Below are 24039 nucleotides of genomic sequence, written 5' to 3'. Positions count from 1 at the left end.
TGTTATTAATAATGTATGGAGTGTCATGTGACCCTGTGGTGCAGACATACAGTAAGAACCGAATGGCTTCTGCGGGCATGGAAGAAGCTGTGAGTATTATATTTCATGTATTTATTACAATATGGCTGTTTTTTATGTTAAGAGGTTTCTTCTTTAGATGTTAATGATGGACGGTGAAGAAGTGAAAGTGGGGGTAGTACTGAATCCAATTCCAGGTAAGGTACAATTACTCAAATGTAAAGTACTCTGGTGTCATATGGAGTTTGTCTTCATTCAGGTGGTAATGAGAGCGTATTTATTCACGAAGACGGACAAAATGTAGACTACATTTCCAAAGAAGAGGTACTTTCCATGTGACTGTGTCATAGTTTGCCTATTCATCACTTTAACGCGTCTCGGAACAGAAACTCCACTCCTTCTGCTTTGACCAAGCTGTGACGGCCGACAACATGGGCATTCAGGTAACGACACGTCTGTTTTGTTTGAACAGAGTGCAAACATTTAAAATGAACGTGTGATATGTACAGAGGTTCCAGCAACAGCTCCTGCAACCTCTCATTGAGTCCATAGGTGAAGGCTACAGTGGATCCCTGCTCCTTTGTGGAGCCTCCATGGAGAACGTCAGCAGTCTGGTTGACCATGTCGTCATTAGACAGGTGAAGTGCATCACTTGTTCATTAGGACACGTCTCAACTATCACTGGAAACAGCGACACTGTCCCTTGTTTATAGCGGTTCGTTGGTTCCAGACCCTACCGTGTTAAATGAATTCCCGCAGTATAGGATTCAACGTTAATAAATGCAATATATCGAAATAACAGCTAATATCTTTCAAACATTATTAAATCAACGTAAACACCCATTTACGATTCTATTCATTATTTCCGTCACATTGTAACTCTTATGCTCGAGACGGCCGCTAGCTAGCAAGCTAACGAACTAGCTAGCTAACCAGTTAGCTTCGAATTTATTTATTCTAAACTTTAGACATTACTGCCACCTAGTGACCAGAATTGCTTGTATTTCAATTCTGTTTTGACTAATAATAGACCACAGTCTACCACAAAACAATGGCCATTTAGTTATTAAAGAAAGAATTTAAGAAAAAAATATATATAAGTATAGCGAGGGAACAATAATCGGACGGCCGCTAGCTAGCAAGCTAACGAACTAGCTAGCTAACCAGTTAGCTTCGAATTTATTTATTCTAAACTTTAGGGGCCAAAAACCTGACGCTTTTTTAAATTTACTTTTTTTCATTCTATCATGCTGGACATGCCAATGGTGACTTCATGCAATATTAAAGTAATTTATTGTAATATCGCCATAATGTTTTGAGACATTACTGTCACCTAGTGTCCAAAATTGCTTGTATTTCAATTCTGTTTTGACTAATAATAGACCACAAAACAATGGCCATTTAGTTATTAAAGAAAGAATTTAAGAAAAAATATATATAAGTATAGCGAGGGAACAATAATTGGACCGCAATATTGCAAGGGGCGGCTGTATTTTTGTATTTTCTTAAGATATTTTTCCTAAGAGAAATCATGAAAATAGAAAATAGTCTGTTCCAGGGTCAAACTGTCACCACCATAAAGCCTTTATTTAACATTCTAACCTCCTAAAGGGCTATACAGGTGTAAAAAAAAAAATTACTTTTGCTTTTTTTTTTATAGGTGTTGATAAATCTATTGAGTCATATGATGTCAGAAGTGAAAAGAGAACTGTTTATCTCAGTATCCATCCTCCAGGTTTGTTTGTGTGACACTAACACAAACCATAATCAATATATATCAACATATATGTAAAAATGATGTGTGTTCTTTTAAGTTTTATCCAGATGGAAGTGGTGTGGACCTCTTGAGCCCTGAGTCCAACAGTCTAGAACTTGTCCTTCATCCAGTCCTGGGAGCGTGAGTGTGACTGATCACATTCAACGAGCAATACAAACATGAGGTTTCATGTTTTCTTTTTAGTCATTGCAACACTGAAGCGGCTTTTGTTTTGTTTTTAGTGTTATCAGCGATTTAAGCGAGGTGTGCGTGGGCTCTGCGGAGGAAGCGTACACTGTGTATAAGACATGCAGAGAAGAAGCACCGAAGGCCAATGAAGCGCTACGGTAGGTCAAATAAACTCATGCTACATAATCACTGACTCACTCTGACTGGTTACACAACATATAATTAAATAGTGCTTGCTTGTTTCAACTGTTTTTTTTTTTTATTGAATGCTCTTGTGTTGAGCAGCTCCGGTTCACTGCTGTTCACAATGACCGTGGAATGGAAACTCCATACAGGTGAGACGGACTCACCTCAGTTTTGTCGCAGCAGGCTCCAGGTCTTCAACTTGGTGGGCGGAGCTTGCAGGAGTGATCCCACAGGGTTAGTACAATACTGGAGTCTTACATTGTGCTTGACTTCATCGTTATGAAGTCAAGATAAGACAGGTCGTGTCAGGTCTGAAGTCATAGGCTTAAAAGTCCTGAAACATGTCACGGCCAAACTTTTTTATTTGACTTTTTTCCCCCTAATGTGACCCTAATACGCCGTTTCACTGTATTTTATGACCAAAAAGTTAACCAGCAGGACCCAACCACATCTCCAAATGACGTGAAACCCGTATGTGCTAAACACTAGTCTCTTTGACAGCAGCACAAGTGCTCTTTAACCAAGTTATTACGAGCCGTAAGAGGTTGCGTTGAAAGCGGCACATATGGTATTTAGATAGCGGAGCGTTTGTCGTTTTTCTAAAGTAGCTGCAGAGTGCATTTGGGTATGTAATGAAGAAAAGCAATGAGCTGTGAAAAGGACCAAACACTATTAGCAACATTTAATTGCTAATCAAGCATTAATGGATGCAGACCCACTGTGCATTATCTATAAAAGTTAGCTATAAAAGTGCAGCAGCTCCAACCACAATAATACTGAAATATTGTAAATACATGCATTAAAAAATAATGTGTTAGATTTATGAATTCAATAATACACACGATTGTATCTTTTAAACCCTTAGACTGGACTCCAGCGACTATGTGATGCAGTCATGTGATCAATTGGTGGTCATTTGACATGAAACGTAAATAGCATTTTCAAGTCAATGTGTGGGGCTGCACGGCGGACCAGTGGTTAGCGCGCAGACCTCACTGCTAGGAGACCAGAGTTCAATTCCACCCTCGGCCATCTCTGTGTGGAGTTTGCCTCCCACATTCCAAAAACATGCTAGGTTAATTAGCGACTCCAAATTGTCCATAGGTATGAATGTGAGTGTGAATGGTTGTTTGTCTGTATGTGCCCTGTGATTGGCTGGCCACCAGTCCAGGGTGTACCCCGCCTCTCACCCCAAGACAGCTGGGATAGGCTCCAGCAACCCTTGTAAGGATAAGCAGTAGAAAATGAATGAATGAATTCTCCTCCTATGTTGTGTGGAAGTGGTAACTTTTTGGCTTCTTATTTTGTCTTTCCTCACCTTAGGCCATCCTTGTGTGAAGTTTGCATGTTCTCCCTGTGCATGCATGGGTTTTCTCCGGGTACTCCGGTTTCCTCCCACATTACAAAAACATGCTAGGTTAATTAGCGACTCCAAATTGTCCATAGGTATGAATGTGAGTGTGAATGGTTGTTTGTCTATATGTGCCCTGTGATTGGCTGGCTAGCCACGAGTCCAGGGTGTACCCCGCCTCTCGCCCGAAGACAGCTGGGATAGGCTCCAGCACCCCCCCCCCCATGACCCTCGTGAGGAAAAGCGGTATAAAATGAATGAATGAATGAATGTCAACATGTGTTCTCCAGGGTGAGCCCGTTGTTGAAGGTGGTGGAGCAGACCCCCGGTGAAGACACTAAAACAGAGCCGCTCCTGCCTTTCCTTGTACGTGACGCTCTAACAGGAACTTGCAGGACGCTTCTCATCTACTGCATCCAACCAGGTGATACGGACGGCGAGACTCTGTCTGCTTTATCTTTGGCCCAAAAAGTCAAGCATCTGTCAAGAAAAAAGGCCGCCATATGCCACTGGAGTCCTCGTGAAAGCGAGCGAGAGTTCCGAGGCTGCATTACGGCGCTGAGACACGTGATGATGTCAGAGGCGGGAAATGAGACGTATAACACGCGCAGGCTGGCCGAGCTTCTGAAACATCTGCAGGTCATTTGTGAGATGAGACCTTGAAGTCCTGAGCGTCACTAACAAACACGCTGTGGTCTTTCCAACAGATGGTCAAAGATCAGTCGTGGGAGAAGAGGAGGAAAGAATCAGAGAGGATTCAACTCAAGGTTAAACCCCCCCCCCTCACAGAAATACAAACTATGAACTTTACTCTTACAAATGATTAGATATTTTTATCTCCAAGAAAATAGTCACCTGGAACAGAACAACAAAGAATAACAAAATGAGCTCTCCTCCTTCCTGCTCCTTCTAGGCCATGTTCAATTGTGCAAATGTCAAAGGAAAATCTGCTGCTAACTCCAAAATAGGCAGGCGACGAGACGAGTTATTTGGGAATAATCAAAGGTACAATTTAATAAAACTCAAATCCGTACAACCTTAAAAGATGGCTTTTTGTGAAAATGTCCGCCTATCCATGCTAAAATGTTAGTTAATATTCAATAGGACACCACTACCGCTTATCCTCTTAGGGTCCGCTTAGGGTCACGGGGGATGCTGGAGCCTATCCCAGCTGTCTTCGGGCGAGAGGCGGGGTACACCCTGGACTGGTGGCCAGCCAATCACAGGGCACATATTGACAAACAACCATTCACACTCACATTCATACCTATGGACAATTTGGAGTCGCTAATTAACTTGGCATGTTTTTGGAATGTGGGAGGAAACCGGAGTACCCGGAGAAAACCCACGCATGCACGGGGAGAACATGCAAACTCCACACAGAGATGGCCGAGGGTGGGGAAAGACAAAATAAGAAGCCAGAAAGTTACCACTTCCACACAAAACAGGAGGAGAAGTCATTCATTCATTCATTTTCTAATGCTTAGCCTCACGAGGGTTGCAGGGGGTGCTGGAGCCTATCCCAGCTGTCTTCGGGTGACAGGCGGGGTATACCCTGGACTGGTGGCCAGCCAATCACAGGGCACATATAAACAAACAACCATTCACACTCACATTCATACCTATGGACAATTTGGAGTCGCTAATTAACCTAGCATGTTTTTAGAATGTGGGAGGAAACCGGAGTACCCGGAGAAAACCCACGCATGCACGGGGAGAACATGCAAACTCCATACTCGGGTTTGAACTCGTGTCTCCTAGCTGTGAGGTCTGCGCGTTAACCACTCGATCGCTGTGCAGCTTTATTAGTTAAATGATTCTGGCAATAAAATCTCATCCTGTGCATCCTTTCATTTTTAACTATAAACATTTATAGACATTATAAGACGTTTGGACACCCTGACCTAAAGCATTACCGTGATGTTGATTTGACAGCTCCATGGGGTCGAGTGCCAAGCGGACAGACATTTATCGGATACTGAAACCATCCAGGTTTCAGACGCCGTGAAACGCTTCCAGGAAGAGCTGCGACAGGAAATGGAAGCTCATATCAAAGGTAAAATGACACTTGATGAGGTACATCAGTACTATTTCATCACAGTAGAGATCAGTAAAACCTCAGTAGAAATGTACTCCCATCACAAAGACATATGCCATATTGTACTTATACTATATCACCTTGTACTTCGGTACGAGGTACATTATTTAAAAAAAAAACTTAAACTGTATTATGGAAAGCAGGAAGTGAACAAATGTAACAGTTACTGATTGTAAAAGTGCCAGATGGAGGGGTAGGGTTTAATAAGCTTTGCTTCTTCCTACTCCTTTTGGACATGTGGAACTGTGAACTGATTATGTGACAAAAAATAATAATAACAATAAAAAAAAAATTATATTAGGAAAGCAGGAAGTGAACAAATGTAACAGTTACTGATTGTAAAAGTGCCAGATGGAGGGGTAGGGTTTAATAAGCTTTGCTTCTTCCTACTCCTTTTGGACATGTGGAACTGTGAACTGATTATGTGACAAAAAATAATAATAATAATAAAAAAAACTATATTAGGAAAGCAGGAAGTGAACAAATGTAACAGTTACTGAATGTGATGCATTCAATTGTAATCTGATGCATGAAATCAAACCATTACCATTACCACTATACTACAGTATATCTGTACAGTGTATCAATGTATATTGTGTATATATTGTGTATATTGTCTATCTCGTGTCTGCAGAAGACAAAGAGAGCGCAGAGAAAGTCCAGCAGAGGCTAACAAAGATCCTGCAACTGAAGGAAGCTCTCAGAAAGAACACAGAGAAGAACATGTCTCCAGTAAAATGTGACCTCTGCCTCCAAGTAAACGCCCTTGAGCAGCGACTCGTCCCTTTTCGAATCATTTCTAATCCTTTCTTTGTGCAGTTTATTAGATTTGTGTGTGTGCCACCGCAAAAGACGCCCTCACTGCGGCTTGTATTGTTTGTTCTTTTTTAGCACTTGGATGAGCGCCATGCACACGGGCGTAGGAGGCAAGTGAAGGAGCACAGCGGGAGATTAATTCAGCAGGAGGTGGAGAAGATGGAGAAAGACTTGGCAAGGGAGCGGCTTCCAGTAAGATAATGAGATGGACCGTAGACATTTGATATCGTCGTCTATCTTTGGGGAGGATGCTGAGTCAGTTTAAAGGAATGCAAGATTTAGTGCGAACACAAGACATGAATCGTGAGTGAATGTGGCGATTTAGAGGGAGTCGGCACAGAGAAGTGTAAATAACCATTGGGGAAACAGCTGAGGGATAATAAAGCGCTAACGGATGTGTCTTGCTAGAGCGAGGGACTGCAGAGAGACCTGCTGGTGCTGAGCAGAGAGAGGCGGGTTCTGGTGCTGCAGATGGAGGCCCTGCGAGATGAGGCCCGGCAGGCCCAGACGGCTCTGCAGGACCAGTATGACGTGCACCAAAGTGAGATGAATCATCTGAGGGAGGAGAGCCTGCAGGTACAGAGCCTGCACTCACCGTTGGGCAAACAACAATTTAAAGTACATATTACTGATTTAGTCTTAATTCACATGCTCAAGTGGTTAGCACGCAGACCTCACAGCTAGGAGACTAGGGTTCAATTCCATCCTCGGCCATCTCTATGTGGAGTTGGCATGTTCTCCTTGTGCATGCGTGGGTTTTCTCCGGGTACTCTGGTTTCCTCCCACATTCCAAAAACATGCTAGGTTAATTGGCGACTCCAAATTGTCCATAGTTATGAATGTGAGTGTGAATGGTTGTTTGTCTATATGTGCCCTGTGATTGGCTGGACACCAGTCCAGGGTGTACCCCGCCTCTTGCCTGAAGACAGGATAGGCTCCAGCACCCCCTCCAGCACTATCCTTATAAGGATAAGCGGTAGAAAATGAATGAATGAATGAGTTCGCCTCCTATTTTGTGTGGAAGTGGTAACTTTTTTGCTTCTTATTTTGTCTTTCCCCACCCTCGGCCATCTCTGTGTGGAGGTTGCATGTTCTCCCTGTGCATTCGTGGGTTTTCTCCGGGTATTCCGGTTTCCTCCCCACATTCCAAAAACATGCTAGGCTAATTGTCCATCGGTATGAATGTGAGTGTGAATGGTTGTTTATCAAAATATGTGCCCTGTGATTGGCTGGCCACCAGTCCAGGGTGCACCCCATCTCTCGCCTGAAGACAGCTGGGATAGGCTCCAGCACCCCCACAACCCTTGTGAGGATAAGCGGGAGAAAATGAATGAATGAACTATTATGGAGAAAAGCAGATGACATGGGAGACCCGGGGTGGCATCATTTAGGTGCCCCACATTGAAGGACCAGGCAGGACACCTTCCAAGTCACCCAGGAAGTGACAGTAAAACAGCACTCTTAAGCCTCCTGAGACTATATATACAGTAATAATGGTATTGTATTCATCAGGATTTATGCTCTTTCAATTCCCTATCTTGTTGTCTCATCTCTGACTGAAGGTCTTCAAGAGGTTCCACGAGTCAAGCGAGGACGCGAGGAAGATGTTAGAGGTCAGATACAGAAGCGTGCTGCTGGAGGCGGTGCAGGATGCCGTCCACCTATCCGCTCAGAACCAGCAGCTGCAAGCTGACAACAAACAACTGCGTCGAGGTGTGTGTTTATGTGTGTAAAACCCACTTTTCCTGTATTGTCGTCACACAGGAACCATTTATTTCTATTCTACACAGCTCTGGGAGAGTTGAAGGATACTCTAACCAAGAGAGGGCCTCACGTGGCTGCAGTATTGCCCTCAAAACATGACTAAAAGAGGCTTGATGACTCAATGCAAGTACATGATGATGATCATTTGACAGTATTAAATGAGTCAGGCATGGCTTTATATTGGAGTAAATAATAATAATAATACAAAATATAGTAACTTGAGAGTGAAACTAATATACATAATCAAATGTAGTCCTTAGTTTCAATAAATAAATTATGTCACAATTTAATAAATGGAATTTTACAATTTACAATATAATTTACTGATTGGCGGCACGGCGGTTAGCACGCAGACCTCACAGCTAGGAGGACCAGGGTTCGATTCCACACTCTGCCATCTCTGTGTGGAGTTTGCATGTTCTCCCCGTGCATGCGTGGGTTTCCTCCCACATTCCAAAAACATGCTAATTGTCCAAAGGTATGAATGTGAGTGTGAATGGTTGTTTGTCTATATGTGCCCTGTGATTGGCTGTGTACCCCGCCTCTCGCCCAAAGACAGCTGGGATAGGCTCCAGCACCCCCCTGTGACCCTCGTGAGGAAAAAGCGGTAGAAAATGAATTTACTGATTTTTCAGTATGCAGCACTGAAAAAGGTACTTAGTTAGCTTTACTTTTAGCTCATTTTCAAACAAAAAAAACTCCATACAAAGAAAATAATACACTTAAAAACTGACAATATTTATTTGCATTATTTTTCAAAATAACTTAAAATGCCATAACATTAGTCATTGATGTCAAAACAATGAAGTAAGTACTGGACATCCTTAGGTACACCTGCCCAATCTAATGAGCTGTTTGAAATATTCCTTCATAAAGGAAGTAGCCAGTGAGAATACTGTATAATAATAATAATAATGTATATTCAAACATTTCAGTGAGGCCTCCATTATGTATAGTAAAGGTAAGCTGCCAGTCCGACCATGGAGACGGGTAGAAGAAAAAAAAAAGTGAGCTGCAACCCCAGGAAGGCCCAAGACAACAAAGCATTGACGAGCATCGAACAGGAGATGACGAAGAGTCTCGTGACGCCGCTGCCGTGCTTCAGCACCACGGACATCAGTAGGCCGTTAGCAGCTTGTCCCGCTATGATCGCCCAAACCGTGCAGGAGTACCCTTCCAGAAAGCTTTTATCGCTCGCTAGGGCGGAAAGGGACGACACACCGTTGATGAGCACACCAAAAACGTAGAGGTAGAGATTCTGCAGGCTGAGTGGAAGCTTCTGGCTCTTCAGCACCCTTTCTGTATAAACAGCTGCCAGCCCAGAAAGGCAGCAATACACCAATATAAGGAAGAGCCCCCATGCTGTTATATGAAGCCTGGTCGCCTCATCCGGGACCCCGTCTGCTGGATCCAGGCTGCTGTAGCTGTGGCACACACCTGCTGCCATGAGGAGCCCCACGCTGACCCACTGACGCCAGCGTAGCGTCCTGCTTAGACACAACGAATAAAGCACAGCAGTGGTGGCGATTTTAAGGTTGCTGAGAACCTGGAAAGAGCTGGGATCCATGTACGCCTGCATGAGGACTACTAGGTTGTTATTGACGGCGTAGAGCACAGCCGGGATGGCGTAAGGAGCTACGAGCACTATCGAGTGAGCGGCACGTAAGGCGGCGGTGCCGTCGGTTGAAACGAGTGCAGCAAAAGAGACGAGCAGCTTGGCGAGCTCGATCATGACCACACACGAGGAGGGGTCAAAGGGGACGCGGTCGTCGACTTTGCTCAGAGCGATGAGAGGCGCGTGAGAACCGTAGATGAAGACCATGACACACAAGAGGACCCCCCACTGGAGCCGACTTCGCCACCGCCTCCTGTACCTCGCTGTCTCATTCTGGATCACAATCATTATCACTACCGTGAAATTCAATACTAAACTAACTGCAATGCAAATCAACTGTGAGGACCAAACCACGTCAGCACCTCCTTATTTTAGTCCAAACAAGCAGGAGCACCAGGCTATCTCTACTTTGGCCCTTTTTTCAAGTTGTCAAAAAACTCTTTCACCGTCCTTTCAACATTGGGCACTTGATAGTTTTGCGCCGCGTACATGCCAGCGACGGTCCCCAGCAGCAATCCCACGATGGCGGAGGAGCGGAGTTTGGCCGCCACATAACCAGCCAGGAAGCCCTTCAGGAACGGCGACCCTAACACTGATCCACCCTGCCGGAGGAATGAAATCCATTAACGTGAGTTGTTTGACACAATGAATACAAGGAAAACTAAATGTAATATTGAGGAAAAATACTACATACTAAAATGATTCCAAGGCATTTTATGTACATTACTCACAAAAAGTCAGCATTTGAGTGAAATTTCAAGATGACGCTAACATGCAAAACCTCAGCAATTTTTGCTGTTCTCTAACAAAGAGGTGAAGGGCCATCATTTAAAACAGGTGATTTTATTTTTATTTTGCATTGTCTCAGTCATTATAAATAACGTACCTGAGGAATCCCTACAGAGATTTGGTTCTCAACTCGCTTTTGGATCTCCTCCAACTGTTCTTTTAGCTGCGTCAGGTCTTTCAGCTGTTTCAGGGGATCCTAAAAATAACACATATTTTTTTTTCACCACGCAATGACAGTAATTCTGCACAAGTGGTGCAAAAATGCATGCTATTTATGGTCGTTGCAGCTGACAGAGTAAAAGTTGAACAGAGTTTACCGACCACATAACGTCACTAGAGATGGAGTTAAGTTATTATTAAAATAAGTAAATTCACAATAAATGTGCGGTTAATATTTTTCTTTCCATTGCTCCTCGTAATAATAATTCTAAACACATTATTGATTATGAGTGACTGCAAAAAAAAACACTGCTTCACTCACCTTGTCATCCGCCATTTTTTTGCATCGAATTGATCGGTGTTCAACTACACAGCCTGGGATAAGCGTTTTGATTAGTTAGGTCTGAGTTCTTCTCCGGGTTAGAATTCTGCACCCTGAATCAAAATAAAGCTCCCCGATCAAATTCGGACAAAACATTTTCATCTTACTTCTACGTTGTGGGTGTCGTTAATGTACAAATCCGATAGACGCATGTCATCTTTAGGAGAGGCTCCGCAATGCAAGTGTCACCTTCACGCGTCAAAAACGTCCTCTCTGATTGGCCAGTGTTTCCGTGTTCACGCAGCTGATTGGCTTAGAGCCTTAGCAAGAAATCGCCATGTTTTTTTGCCAGTCGATGGCGAACGAACCTGCATTTTTCAGACATGAAACCAGCCAAATTCAATACTTTAGCGATAGCGTTTGAAATGTATCAATGTTGTTAACAATGTTAACAATGTTTTACCTTCTTGGTGTGTTTTACATCTGTTCCAAAGCACCGTGAAGCGCTTCGGGCCATTCGAGGTAAGACTTCAACAAGAAGCCATTTCATTGGACAATGCTGTGTGAGTACAGGCAGTATAAAGACAAGCCATTTATGCTACTTTTAAAATAGGGAAGTGCCGGTTCTTTTAACTTGTTAACGCTTCATTAATTCTGTGTTCTTGTTTGTTGATGTTTTATCTAATTTTGCAAAGACTAAAGCGATGTTGTGTCTCCTCTAGGTTACTAGCACGTTGTCCAGGCCTACGTTATGTGGCATATGTTTTCACTTACATTCATTTCCATCTTTTTGCTACTTTTCACCCTAGCATATTAGCATAATATACGTCAAATACACGTATTTTCATTTTAAATTGACAAACATGGCTTTGTCTAAAAAAGAAAACTCAATTGAAGTTCAAAGTTAGTCTGTAACAAGAGTTTTTATTATTAAATGTGTTACTAGATCCTGGGTCATCATGGACAAAGTGGAATTATATGAGGTAGTGAAGGTGACAGAGGAAGTGGAGAGCACAGACGTACAAACACCTTCCCTCATGAAAAGAAAGCGTAAAACTAAGGAAGGCAACGAGCTGAAATCAAAGAAACCCAGGTAATCTATATTATATCTGTAATATTGACACATTCCTAAATTGGTATTTAGCCCCTGCGTGATGAATAATAACCCAGACTGTCATACAGGTCCGCGTACCTGCTGTACTACTTCGATGTTTATCAGATCATCCAACAGGAGACACCAAATCAGCCACAATCTGAGATCAACAAGAGAATCAGTGAGAGCTGGAAAAGGCTCAGTGTGGCGGAGAAAGGCTACTATCTGGAAAAGGCCAAGTCGGAGAAGGAGGGTACTAATACAGTAAGTACAGTAATACACCCCTACGAGTGTGGGCGTGGAGCAGTATTTTTCCTGATTTCAGTTCAAATGCAAGAAACTGTTTGACCCTTCATATTGGAATATTGAGTAACATAAGGGTGGCATGGCGGTCTAGTGGTTAGCGTTCAATTCCACCCTCGGCCATCTCTGTGTGGAGTTTGCATGTTCTCCCCGTGCATGCGTGGGTTTTCTCCGGGTACTCCGGTTTCCTCCCACATTCCAAAAACATGCTAGGTTAATCGGCGACTCCAAATTGTCCATAGGTATGAATGTGAGTGTGAATGGTTGTTTGTCTATATGTGCCCTGTGTTTGGCTAGCCGCCAGTCCAGGGTGTACCCCGCCTCTCGCCCCAAGATAGCTGGGATAGGCTCCAGCACGACCCTTGTGAGGATAAGCGGTAGAATGAATGAATGAGTTCTCCTCCTATTTTGTGTGGAAGTGGTAACTTTTTGGCTTCTTATTTTGGCTTTCCCCACCCTTGGCCATCTCCATAGGTATGAATGTGAGTGTGAATGGTTGTTTGTCTATATGTGCCCTGTGATTGGCTGGCCACCAGTCCAGGGTGTACCCCAAGACAGCTGGGGTAGGCTCCAGCAACCCCCGCGACCCTTGTGAGGATAAGCGGTAGAAAATGAATGAATAACATAACCCTATTAATGACCTTGTTTGTGTTGTTATTGCAGTTATCCCACAGCCCCTCCAAAGACCTCCCCGGCTTCCGTAAAATCCGCCCAAGAGCTAGTTACCTCATCCTGGCTGAAAATCAGCAGGCAGGATGCTCTCAGGCAGAAGCTCCAGATCCTCCAGCCGAGGGAGGCGTGTCATCTTTGAATCAAGATCCAAAGAAGCCGCAAAGAAGCATGCCTGGCTTGGCCTGCAAGGTGGAGGTTTGTCAGAAGGCCACCGTTCTGGATAACCTCGGGAAGCACACGCAAGACGCGTCATCAACATTCCCGGGAAGCGCATCGTCGTCTTCATCACCCATCACATCCGCGTCTCCGGCTTCCACAGATGTTTCTTTCTCACAGAGCTCTGTGGATGCTACGGTAAACAGTGTTGGAGTGAAAAGAAGCGAGATGAGAGATACTGCTGGTGTTAACAGTATGATGGCAGTGCAGCAAATACAAGGGGAGATGACGCAGATGGTTGCCATCATCCCCAATCAGGTGACATGTTCAAATCCGCCATTAACGTTTACATTTTCATGTCGTTGTTTACTGATGAATTCAAACCTTTCTCCTCATTTCAGGCTGGGGTTAACTCCTTTAGCCCTGTAATGATGCTTTCTGTGGGAGCCAAAGAAGAGCATGACGCTTCGCCTTCATACAAGATGGTAACCTCTATCAGCATCCATGGCGAATATTAATTTGAAGTATATTAAAGTCAAATAACTGCGTTTGTCCCCTTTTGCAGTCTGTGAAGACATACACCAGAAGAGGTCGTGGGAGGTGTCTGAATCCTAGCTGTTCATTTGTCTACGTCACCCGCCACAAGCCAACCAAATGTCCCGATTGTGGGAGCCATCTTGGCGGCAAATGGACACCTGCAGTGAGTATTCGGTCATGATTGACACTTGATACAGTGATGTAATAATTCAACAATGTGTTATTATTGTGATCAGTTTGTCTGTACGTCATATTGAAGGAGTATCATATTTTAATATATATTCAGGTCGGGCGGCACGGCGGTCGAGTGGTTAGCGCACAGCTAGGAGACCAGGGTTCAATTCCAACCCTCGGCCATCTCTGTGTGGAGTTTCCATGTTCTCCCCGTCTCGCACAGAGATGGCAGAGGGTGGGGAAAGACAAAATAAGAAGCCAAAAAGTTACCACTTCCACACAAATTAGGAGAACTCATTCATTCATTCATTTTCTACCACCTATCCTCACGAGGGGTTGCTGGAGCCTATCCCAGCTGTCTTTGGGCGAGAGGCGGGGTACACCCTGGACTGGTGGCCAGCCAATAACATATAGACAAACAACCATTCACACTCACATTCATACCTATGGACAATTTGGAGTCGCCAATTAACCTAGCATGTTTTTGGAATGTGGGAGGAAACCGGAGTACCCGGAGAAAACCCACACATGCACGGGGAGAACATGCAAACTCCACACAGAGATGGCCGAGGGTGGAATTGAACCCTGGTCTCCTAGCTGTGAGGTCTGCGCGCTAACCACTCGACCGCCGTGCTGCCCTTATTACTGCAATTAGACTAGCATAATTTTTTCACTTGAATCAAATGAATGCATCAATTTAGCGTCATTATAAATTGCCTAAATTTGCCTCCATTTCTACATCAGGCAAAGAAAAGCAAACAAAAACCTCCAGGTCTCCAAGAAACCAAGGCTATGTCCGATGTGGCCCAAGCCAAGTGTGCTCCAAGCTGCCAGGCCGCAACACAGGAGAGGAATGCCGATGTGGGTAAAAGCAAAGTGAGAAGAAGAGGGCGGCCCAAAAAGCAATGCAGCAGTGCAGTTTCAGCTGATCAGACACTAGAGGGCATCAGTGAGTCACAGGAGAAAACACGGTATGTCCATGTAATAATAATAAGCTGAGTCACTGCCCAATTCAGCTCATCAGTGCTTTATTATATTTGATAATATGTTGTTGAATAGGCACGTGAAAGAAATAACAGTCCGAAGGCAAGACGGCGTGCAGAAGAGGCCTGTAAGACCCATCTTACCCGCCTGTTATAGCACAGGTGAAAGAAACAGCAAAGCCTCTATTAAAAACTCTGTTTTATAACATAGTTTTATATATATGTATATGTTATATCTCCTTCCAGGTCATACTTTGTTCCAGGTCATCACTGTTCCACCTGCAAGTGGAACATTTCAGACAGCAAACAACAAATCACAGATCGGTAGGTTGCATCACGCTTTCTATTCATATTCATATTCATATGTTCTTTTATTTGACAATGATGACAATCAGGTTTTTATTCTTAACTGCAGAACCACAAGCGAGTTTCTCAGGTCTCAAACCTCTCACCTTGAAACAACTCGGTCAGGAGGTCCCAGCCAAGCAGGTCACCACACACCAACCTGTAAGAATCATATTAATATACGAGATTAGCTGTTCTTCATCAATATATTTTGTTTTTTTTTTACACAGGGTTCTCTTGTGTCTTCAAGTCCGACTGTTGCTTCACTACCTGAAAAGAAAACAACCGTTGTGTCGGTCGTGCCTTTCACTAAGGTGACGGTTGGCGATTTTGTAAGTGTAAGTGTACTCGCGACCCTCATGAGGATAAGTGGTACAAAATGAATGAGTTCTCCTCCTATTTTGTGTGGAAGTGGTAACAGTTTGGCTTCTTATTTTGTCTTTCCCCACCCTCGGCCATCTCTGCGTGGAGTTTGCATGTTCTCCCTGTGCATGCGTGGGTTTTCTCCGGGTACTCCGGTTTCCTCTCACATTCTAAAAAACATGCTAGGTTAATTAGCGACTCCAAATTGTCCATAGGTATGAATGTGAGTGTGAATGGTTGTTTGTCTATATGTGCCCTGTGATTGGCTGATTGGCGACCAGTCCAGGGTGTACCCCGCCTCTCGCCCGAAGACAGCTGGGATAGGCTCCAGCACCCCTAGCAACCCTCATAAGGATAAGCAGTAGAAAATGAATGAGTTCTCCTCCTATTTTGTGTAATAATAGTCCGTATTCAACAACATAGTAGCAATCGTTAGTTAAGTAAGACAATTTACAAAAAAAACTGCGATGTAGCAATGGACATCTGTAACATATTTACATGTCTGTTCCATTCATCACTGCACTTTTTTTTTCTTTTTGCTTTTTATTTATAAACCAAGGACCTGGGACTGTCTACAGCAAGGGGCAGGGGTCGCTGTACAAACCCGCTGTGCAGCTACATGTATAAAAACAGACACAAGCCATTAGTGTGCCCTAAATGTGGCTACGAGCTGTCCCAGAGGAACCCCAAAGGAACCAAGGTGAAACATTTATGTTTCTGTACTCTGCTTGGATGCAACACATGTTCTCACTTGTAGTAGCTATCTTTTCGCCTTTTAGCTGCTTCAACAATTGTCACTGTGTCTTTTACAGTCAACGAGACTGGTTGATCCACACCGGCCGCTGAGTCCCGCTCAGAAAGACCTGCAGCGCCAATCCACTTTGCAGCTGCTTCGTCATTCCCTGCAGATTCCCGAAAGCGAGGCTGAGCTCCAGGAAACGCTAAACCTCATCCAGGAGCTCAACAGTCTTCAAATTGTCTTGGTTCAATCGGGACAGCAGGAGCAGGAGCAGGATGGCGATGTCGAGACGGAGACCCTGGTGGAGACCGGCTGGCCTCAGTTTTATGAATCATCCGCCACACATTGTGGCCTGTGCAATGGAACTCTTTACAAAGGAGCTCAGGGGTGAGAAGATGGGAACTTTTAACGACAAAGTTCCCCATTTCTGCTTCTGTTTTTATTACTGAACATCATTATTTGTTGTGTTGATGTCTGCTTCCTTAACGACACGCTGTGTGTTTGCGTTACCAAGCACCATCGCAGGACAGGAGGACTGCTGGCTACTTACTGAGGCGCTCATCCAGACGGCATCTCTGCAGCTCAAAGTGTGTCTCAATGCACAATGTCTGGCTCTGCACAGCTTCACAGACCTGCATCCAGGTAAAGGACTCTCACCTTTCTTTCATGTAAGGGAAGGCTTACTCACGGGGTCCGCGTACAATACCCACACCACATCACATACGCCCCTTTTACACCGCCAGGACTTAGCCGCCTTTTTTTCTGTGTAAATATCACAATCCTGCCAGTATTGTGATTTTGGAGGTGGTATCAGAGATGTAACACAGTTGGAAGAGCACCTCCAGATTCCACAATGACACCGATTAAAAACACTTGCATCCTTATTTCTAAAATGACAAATACTTCAACTTGCTGATGTAGTTCATCTTCAAACAGCGAAAATAATGCATAAGGCTAAAAATAACCAATTAGCTAAAAACGTCTTCTCTTAATACTTCTCTCTCTCTCTCTATATATATATATATATCACTATATTGACACTTAGTATGGTACCCATTATGGCATTGGATACTCATATCACCTCCTATTTTGGTACGGGAAAACAAATTAAAAAAAATTACAAACTAAAAAAAAATTAATAAAATTTAATAAAATAAATTAATAAATAAAATAAATTTGCTAAATACAAGGATGAAGAGTCTTTTTTTTTTTTTTTTTTAATTTAAAAACTTAAACTATATTAGGAAAGCAGGAAGTGAACAAATGCAACAGTTACTGATTGTAAAAGTACCAGATGGAGGGGTAGGATTTAATAAGCTTTGTTTCTTCCTACTCCTTTTGGACATGTGGAACTGTGAACTGATTATGTGATGCATTCAATGGTAATCTGATGCACGTTCAAATGAAATAAAACCATTACCATTACTATCTTATCTGGGTTCAGCTTTGCTGGGTTCTGCATGAAGAGCAAAGGCAGCCTACCCCTGCATCAAAGAACACCTCCTTGCCAGTGAAAGTTGAATATTTACCATCAGATGCTTCTCCTGCACGTATAGCATTCCCTCGTTGTCCAAAGATGTCCCAAACAGGAAGTTAGCTTACCTTTGATCTCCTGCTCTGTATGAGTCTCATTCGTTTTCTTTGGCAGGTTTGTTCAACATTGGGAACAGACTTCTTATTAGTATCGATCTGTTGCTGAAGATGCGAACCAAAATCAGAATGGGACACCCACCCTCTCAGGTTGCCACGACCGTATTGGACCACGCCCCCAATCACCCTGGTAACGTCAAACAAACAAACAACCACCGCAGCATCATTTCATTTAATAATACATTATTTAAAAATGGCGGCGTTTCTTTTTGCATCAGTACACACCTTGAGTCCGGAGGAGATGTCCCAAATTCAAGAGCTTCTCCTGGTGGGCTACTGGGCCTTCGAGAGCCTGACAGTGCGAGATTACAACGACATGATCTGCGGCGTTTGTGGCGTCGCTCCCAAGTTGGAGATCGCCAGGCGACACCCGGACAATGTGCTGGAGCTGAGGAACGTGGAGGTGAAGCAAAAGAGAACAATATGAGATGTAGCATCCATACTGCATCTCTGGAGTGTTGACCTCGGGGGGGTCTGTCTGTAGTTCACCTGGCCCCAGGCCGCAGTGTCAGACGAGGTGCACGTGGACGACTTCTGGCTGACCATGGAGAGCGAGGCCATCGAGCAGGCAGCTTTCCCCGCTGACATCCCCATCACGCGGATGGATGCTTCCATCATTGCCCCCTTCATCCCACCACTGATGAGGGGCCAGGCTGTCATCAACACGGAAAAGGATAAGATCATGACACAACCACAGCTGCCTTCAGGTACATTCATTCATTCATTTTGTCCCGCTTTTCCTCATGAGGGTCGCGGGGGTGCTGGAGCCTATCCCAGCTGTCTTCGAGCAAAAGGCGGGGTACACCCTGGACTGGTGGCCAGCATTTTTGGAATGTGGGAGGAAATGGGAGTACCGGAGAAAACCCACGCATGCACGGGGAGAACATGCAAACTCCACACAGAGATGGCCGAGGGTGGGGAATGACAAAATAAGAAGCCAAAAAGTTACCACTTCCACACAAAATAGGAGGAGAACTCATTCATTCATTCATATTCTACCGCTTATCCTCACGAGGGTCGCAGGGGTTGCTGGAGCCTATCCCAGCTGTCTTCGGGCGAGAGGCGGGGTACACCCTGGACTGGTGGCCACCCAATCACAGGGCACATATAGACAAACAACCATTCACACTCACATTCATACCTATGGACAATTTGGAGTCGCCAATAACATGTTTTTGGAATGTGGGAGGAAACCGGAGTACCCGGAAAAAAAACCCACGCATGCACGGGGAGAACACGCAAACTCCACACAGAGATGGCCGAGGGTGGGATTGAACCCTGGTCTCCTAGCTGTGAGGAGACTGGGGTGGGTGGTCGCTCAGTCACATGACCTATAAGAAAATAAGCAGAGAAGACAAGAAAAGGATGCCCATTACTGTGATTGTTGATCTTTTCTTTTTTTACTCCATTTCTAAATGTTTCTCTCCTCTTTCAGGAGATCCGTCAGTTTTGGTGCGTCTTTTTCACGACGGTGAGCTGAAACCCGACAAGATGGAAGATCACACTGAGGATGAGCTGAGAGCTATTCTGGAACGCTGCGGGGCGAGCATCTCCCCGGACTCCACTAAGGTGTGTTTGTGTTCCTCGAAGTTCACACCCATACAGTTTCTCAGGAAAGTACACGCCTCAGAATAACAATGGCTTTCCATGCTGGGATAGAAATAGACATTTTTATACTATTTTATCCCGCAAGGCATGCTGGGAAGTCCACAGGCACAGTTATAAGTGTTTATTTTGATCCCAATGTGTTACTTATTATTAATTTTGGTTGCACTGTGAGTGAGTGAGGTGTTTTGGAGCCTGTTGATTTCACTTCCTGTAATAATGATAATGGTTTAATTTCATTTGAACATGCATCAGATTACAATTGAATGCATCACATAATCAGTTCACAGTTCCACATGTCCAAAAGGAGTAGGAAGAAGCAAAGCTTATTAAATCCTACCCCTCCATCTGGTACTTTTGCAATCAGTAACTGTCACATTTGTTCACTTCCTGCTTTCCCAATATAGTTAGATTTTTTATTTTTAATATTATTATTATTGGTTTATTTTATTTTTGTCACATAATCAGTTCACAGTTCCACATGTCCAAAAGGAGTAGGAAGAAGCAAAGCTTATTAAATCCTACCCTTCCATCTGGTACTTTTACTATCAGTAACTGTTACATTTGTTCACTTCCTGCTTTCCTAATATAGTTTAAGTATTTTTTTTTTACTCTTTTAAATTTTTACTTTTTTAATTCAAATTTTTTTATTATTATTTTTTTTAGTATTGTCCCATTAGAAGATATAATCAAATGTTTGTGTACTCGCATACGTACTACTACTGTTCAATGATGACACTAAAATGCCGTTCTGTCTGTCTCCCTTTAAGAATGAGCTGCTCTCTTCACTGATCTCCATGTGCACGCTTGCTCACAGCGGCCTCCCCTCGGCCCCCCAGCCCCCTCAACACCTCACTGCCGGCAAACTGTCTAAAGTCTGCCCCCATAAGGTAAAAACAAAGTACAATATGTGACGCAGTGAGAGCCTCTTTTTTGTACTAATAATAATAATTGTATATGCAGGTCGTGTGCGGTTCCAAGTACTTGGTGAGAGGAGAGACGGCGCGGGACCACGTGGACCTGCTACTGTCCTCTCGTTACTGGCCTCCGGTCTACGTTAGCGACTGCGCTCGGCAGGTGGCGCTCTGTACGGACATGCAGTACCCAGAAACGGCCGCTCAGATGTGGGGGAGGAACCAGGGCTGCTTCTCTGACCCTTTTAACCAACCTGAGGTACTTTGCTACCATATTGAGGAATGAAATGAAATACAACGTAGACTAGTCACTGTGCAGTATTGAAAGACACTTTTGTTTTTGCTGACCATAACATTAAATGACTCTAAAGCAGGGGTCTCAAACACGCGGTGCGGGACACTAGTTTGACACTAGTTAGTGCGACCCGCGCAAGTTTGACATGGATGCTGTATGGTATCATGTACCCAGAAAAAATTATTACGTTTGATTAATGTTCATGTTAAAGGTTAAATAACTGTTAATAGTTATCCTCCCTATCTGTGTGGAAGTGGTAAGTTTTTGGCTATTTAAGTTTAAAGGAAATAACTTGAAGGCTACCGTTTAGGTCGCTAGCTCTCTAGTTTGTTTGAGTTAGCATGTGTCTCAAGACCCTGCAGTTGCGCAATATGTTGTAAATAAAAAGAGTATAAATGTGACTATAGTCGTGTTTTGTCATGTCTACAGGGCTCTAATAATGCTTTGTTCATTTTGTGGTTTCTTAAGTTTATTATTATATTTATTTATTACTGATTGATTTTCTTTATTCTTGATTTGTTTATTTATTTTTCATCTTATTTTGTGCAGAAAAAAATAAAAATCTATTTATTTTTTTAAATTCATTAAATTTAAAATTTCTTGTAGAAAATCGGAACCAAAGCACTGAAAAAGTTTGTATATTTTTCTGTTTTTAATAAAACCTGATGCGCCCCAGTCTCACCCAGATCCTAGCTCCAGTAGCCCCCAGGTAAATTGAGTTAATGTAAATTGAGTTTGAGACCCCTGCTCTAAAGCCTCATTGAACCACAGCTGGCAGCACTCATGCAGTACCACTGCCATGATTGACAGCAGACAAACACAATTATCTTACTACTTACCCGTGTTGCCATATAAACAATAGCGGATGTGTGTTGAAATATGCGCTGCTTTTTCAAGTTTTGTCCTTTTTGAGAAGAGGGGTCTTTTGTTTTCGGATATTTTAGCGTCTGACCCCAGTTCTTGTGTTCTTCAGCTGGTGTCATGTGGTGAGCTGCAGGAGAAGCCCTACACCGCAGACCTCTCCGTGTTGGAGGACATCCAGCAGCTTCACCCTCTCACAAAATCTTCCTCTTGTTGGCTGGTGCATCCTCCTAAACCATCTCAGAGGCAGGAGAGCGCCCTCCCGGAGCACCATTCCATGGCCCTGTGCAGAGACCTGGAGCCCCTCATCGGCACCGTGATTGCAATTGACAAGGAAGAGAACGAGGAGGCGGCGGCGGAGAGTGATGAGAGTTCAGCCGAGTGTTCTTCGGTCAACCGTTTGAGGACACAACCCGTGGCTTTCAACAACCCGGCACATTACTACCTTTACAACCGTCTGCTGGATTTTCTTTCCAGCAGGGACATCGTGAGTCAGCAGATCAGCCAAGTGGTGAAGCTGTGCCAACCCGGAGAGGTCGTCATCCGGGACGCTTTGTATCGGCTGGGAGTGGCAAACATCAACGCGGAGAGGGACGAAGGTGAAAAAAGTGTGTCGGAGGAAGACATTGAAAAATGTGATTGAAGGACCACCTCATGAAAGAATACGGTAGAACAGCAAAACATCCCCACATATAGGGTAAAATGTAAACATGTTTAAATTAAACAAGTCATTATTTATTAAGTGACCATTTGTTTTTAATGTGCATATTAATAAGAAGTTGAAATTTGTAAAAATGATCTGTTGTAAATGTTGACCTGTGTTTTTTTTTTACAGTTCAATGAGATTGTATTTGTCACACTGTTCCACTCACCGTCAGTTGTACCACTTCCACAGCCCTGCCTGATACTATATATTACTGATACTACACACGGTGGGTATGAAGATACAGTGTGTGTGTGTATATATATACTATATATATATATATATATATATATCAAGCAGGGGTCTCAAACATGCGGGCCAAATGTGGCCCGCAGGACACTAGTTTGAGGCCCCCGCCTTGATATGAAAGTTTAATGTTAGTGTGGCCGGCGCAAGTTTGATATGGATGCTGTATGGTATCATGTACCCAGAAAAAATTATTACGTTTGATTAATGTTCATGTTAAAGGTTAAATAACTGTTAATAGTTATCCTCCCTATCCGTGTGGAAGTGGTAAGTTTTTGGCTATTTAAGTTTAAAGGAAATAACTTGAAGGCAACCGTTTAGGTCGCTAGCTCTCTAGTTTGCGAGTTAGCACGTGTCTCAAGACCCCGCAGTTGCGCAATATGTTGTAAATAAAAAGAGTATAAATGTGACTATAGTCGTGTTTTGTCATGTCTACAGGGCTCTAATAATGCTTTGTTCATTTTAATCTGAAAAAAATAATTTGTCTACCCACCAACTATATGTGGTTTCTTTAGTTTTTATTATTATTATTATATTTATTATTTATTTATTAGTGATTGATTTTCTTTATTCTTGATTTGTTTATGTATTTTTCATCTTATTTTGTGTAGAAAAATAAAAAGTAAGATATTTGAGAACAGTGGAATGTTTTATCAGAGCTTTTATTGTAGAAAATTGGAACCAAATCGAAGTTTTTTACATTTTTTTGTTTTTAATAAATGCGTTTTTGTTTTTTTTGTTTTTTGGGGGGAAAACCTGATGCGGCCCAGTCTCACCCAGACCTGAGCTCCAGTGGCCTGCAAGTAAATTGAGTTTGAGACCCCTCATATAAAGCAACTACTTCCACATAGACAGATGATGGATACTTCCAGCATGCACACCAGTGTTTTTTTTTGTTTTTTGTATATATATATATACAATATATTTTATGCATACCCACATGCTATTTGGAACCAAATAGATGAAAGAAAAATACAGTATACAGTTGTCCCTCGCTATATCGCGGTTTCGTGTTAGACTGAGGTCTCTTATTGGTCAAAACCACGTGATCTGTAGTATTCTGGTCACGAGGCGGCAGTAATGACAAAACATTGACACATTTCGTAACATTACATTAACTCCAAGCTTCATGAAGTTAGCCATGACCTGTCCGACACGATTGAGAGAAATAAAAATTATCCTCCCATCCCGTCTGGAAGTGGTAAGTTTGTAGCTTCTTAAGTTTAGAAGAAATATTAGAAGAAAAAAATCGAGGCTAACTGTTTCGCTAGCTAGCAAGCAGTCTTCTCTTGTCCCTTTAGCATAAGAGTTGTAAAGTGGTATAAACAATGAATAAT

General features: G+C 43.3%; 4 protein-coding genes across 8 annotated transcripts; 2 read left to right on the top strand and 2 right to left on the bottom strand.

Moving 5' to 3' along the window:
• Positions 1-1836: 1836 nt before the first annotated feature.
• On the top strand, positions 1837-8429 carry LOC131110402 (uncharacterized). Its single transcript, XM_078788240.1, has 11 exons — positions 1837-1915; positions 2017-2121; positions 2249-2383; positions 3791-4139; positions 4208-4267; positions 5436-5556; positions 6233-6354; positions 6490-6606; positions 6823-6990; positions 7977-8127; positions 8205-8429. The coding sequence occupies exons 3-11, from the start codon at positions 2271-2273 to the stop codon at positions 8279-8281; spliced, it is 1278 nt and encodes a 425-aa protein (XP_078644366.1). The 5' UTR covers positions 1837-1915; positions 2017-2121; positions 2249-2270; the 3' UTR covers positions 8282-8429.
• Positions 8430-8786: 357 nt separating this feature from the next.
• LOC131110400 (putative UDP-sugar transporter protein SLC35A4) lies at positions 8787-10081 on the bottom strand. Its single transcript, XM_058063489.2, has one exon. It carries the CDS (start codon positions 10079-10081, stop codon positions 9125-9127), a length of 957 nt encoding a protein of 318 aa, XP_057919472.2. The 3' UTR covers positions 8787-9124.
• A 20-nt stretch (positions 10082-10101) lies between these two features.
• LOC131110403 (SLC35A4 upstream open reading frame protein) lies at positions 10102-11208 on the bottom strand. Its single transcript, XM_058063494.2, has 3 exons — positions 11064-11208; positions 10680-10778; positions 10102-10395 (listed from the first exon to the last, which is right to left on the bottom strand). Exons 1-3 carry the CDS (start codon positions 11076-11078, stop codon positions 10198-10200), a joined length of 312 nt encoding a protein of 103 aa, XP_057919477.2. The 5' UTR covers positions 11079-11208; the 3' UTR covers positions 10102-10197.
• hmgxb3 (HMG box domain containing 3) lies at positions 11105-22698 on the top strand. 5 transcript variants are annotated; one of them, XM_078788236.1, is made up of 21 exons: positions 11105-11626; positions 12010-12156; positions 12246-12420; positions 13123-13605; positions 13689-13772; positions 13853-13987; positions 14743-14969; positions 15058-15143; positions 15228-15305; positions 15397-15488; positions 15557-15664; positions 16249-16389; positions 16502-16815; positions 16943-17070; positions 18077-18208; positions 18297-18481; positions 18563-18785; positions 19514-19647; positions 20454-20573; positions 20647-20856; positions 21866-22698. In XM_078788236.1, the coding sequence occupies exons 2-21, from the start codon at positions 12023-12025 to the stop codon at positions 22394-22396; spliced, it is 3720 nt and encodes a 1239-aa protein (XP_078644362.1). In that variant the 5' UTR covers positions 11105-11626; positions 12010-12022; the 3' UTR covers positions 22397-22698. The 5 variants fall into 5 exon arrangements, with proteins under 5 accessions (XP_078644362.1, XP_078644363.1, XP_078644361.1 ...); XM_078788237.1 differs by having other exon boundaries at positions 11106-11585; positions 15557-15658; XM_078788235.1 differs by having other exon boundaries at positions 11106-11585.
• Positions 22699-24039: the final 1341 nt, after the last annotated feature.

The sequence above is a fragment of the Doryrhamphus excisus genome, linkage group LG22, assembly GCF_037039965.1.
Source record: "Doryrhamphus excisus strain RoL-2023G ecotype Guam linkage group LG22, RoL_Dexc_Guam_v1.1, whole genome shotgun sequence".
Lineage (NCBI taxonomy): Eukaryota > Metazoa > Chordata > Actinopteri > Syngnathiformes > Syngnathidae > Doryrhamphus > Doryrhamphus excisus.
Note: the sequence above shows the minus strand (reverse complement) of the source record. Positions and strands in the feature narration are given on the sequence as shown.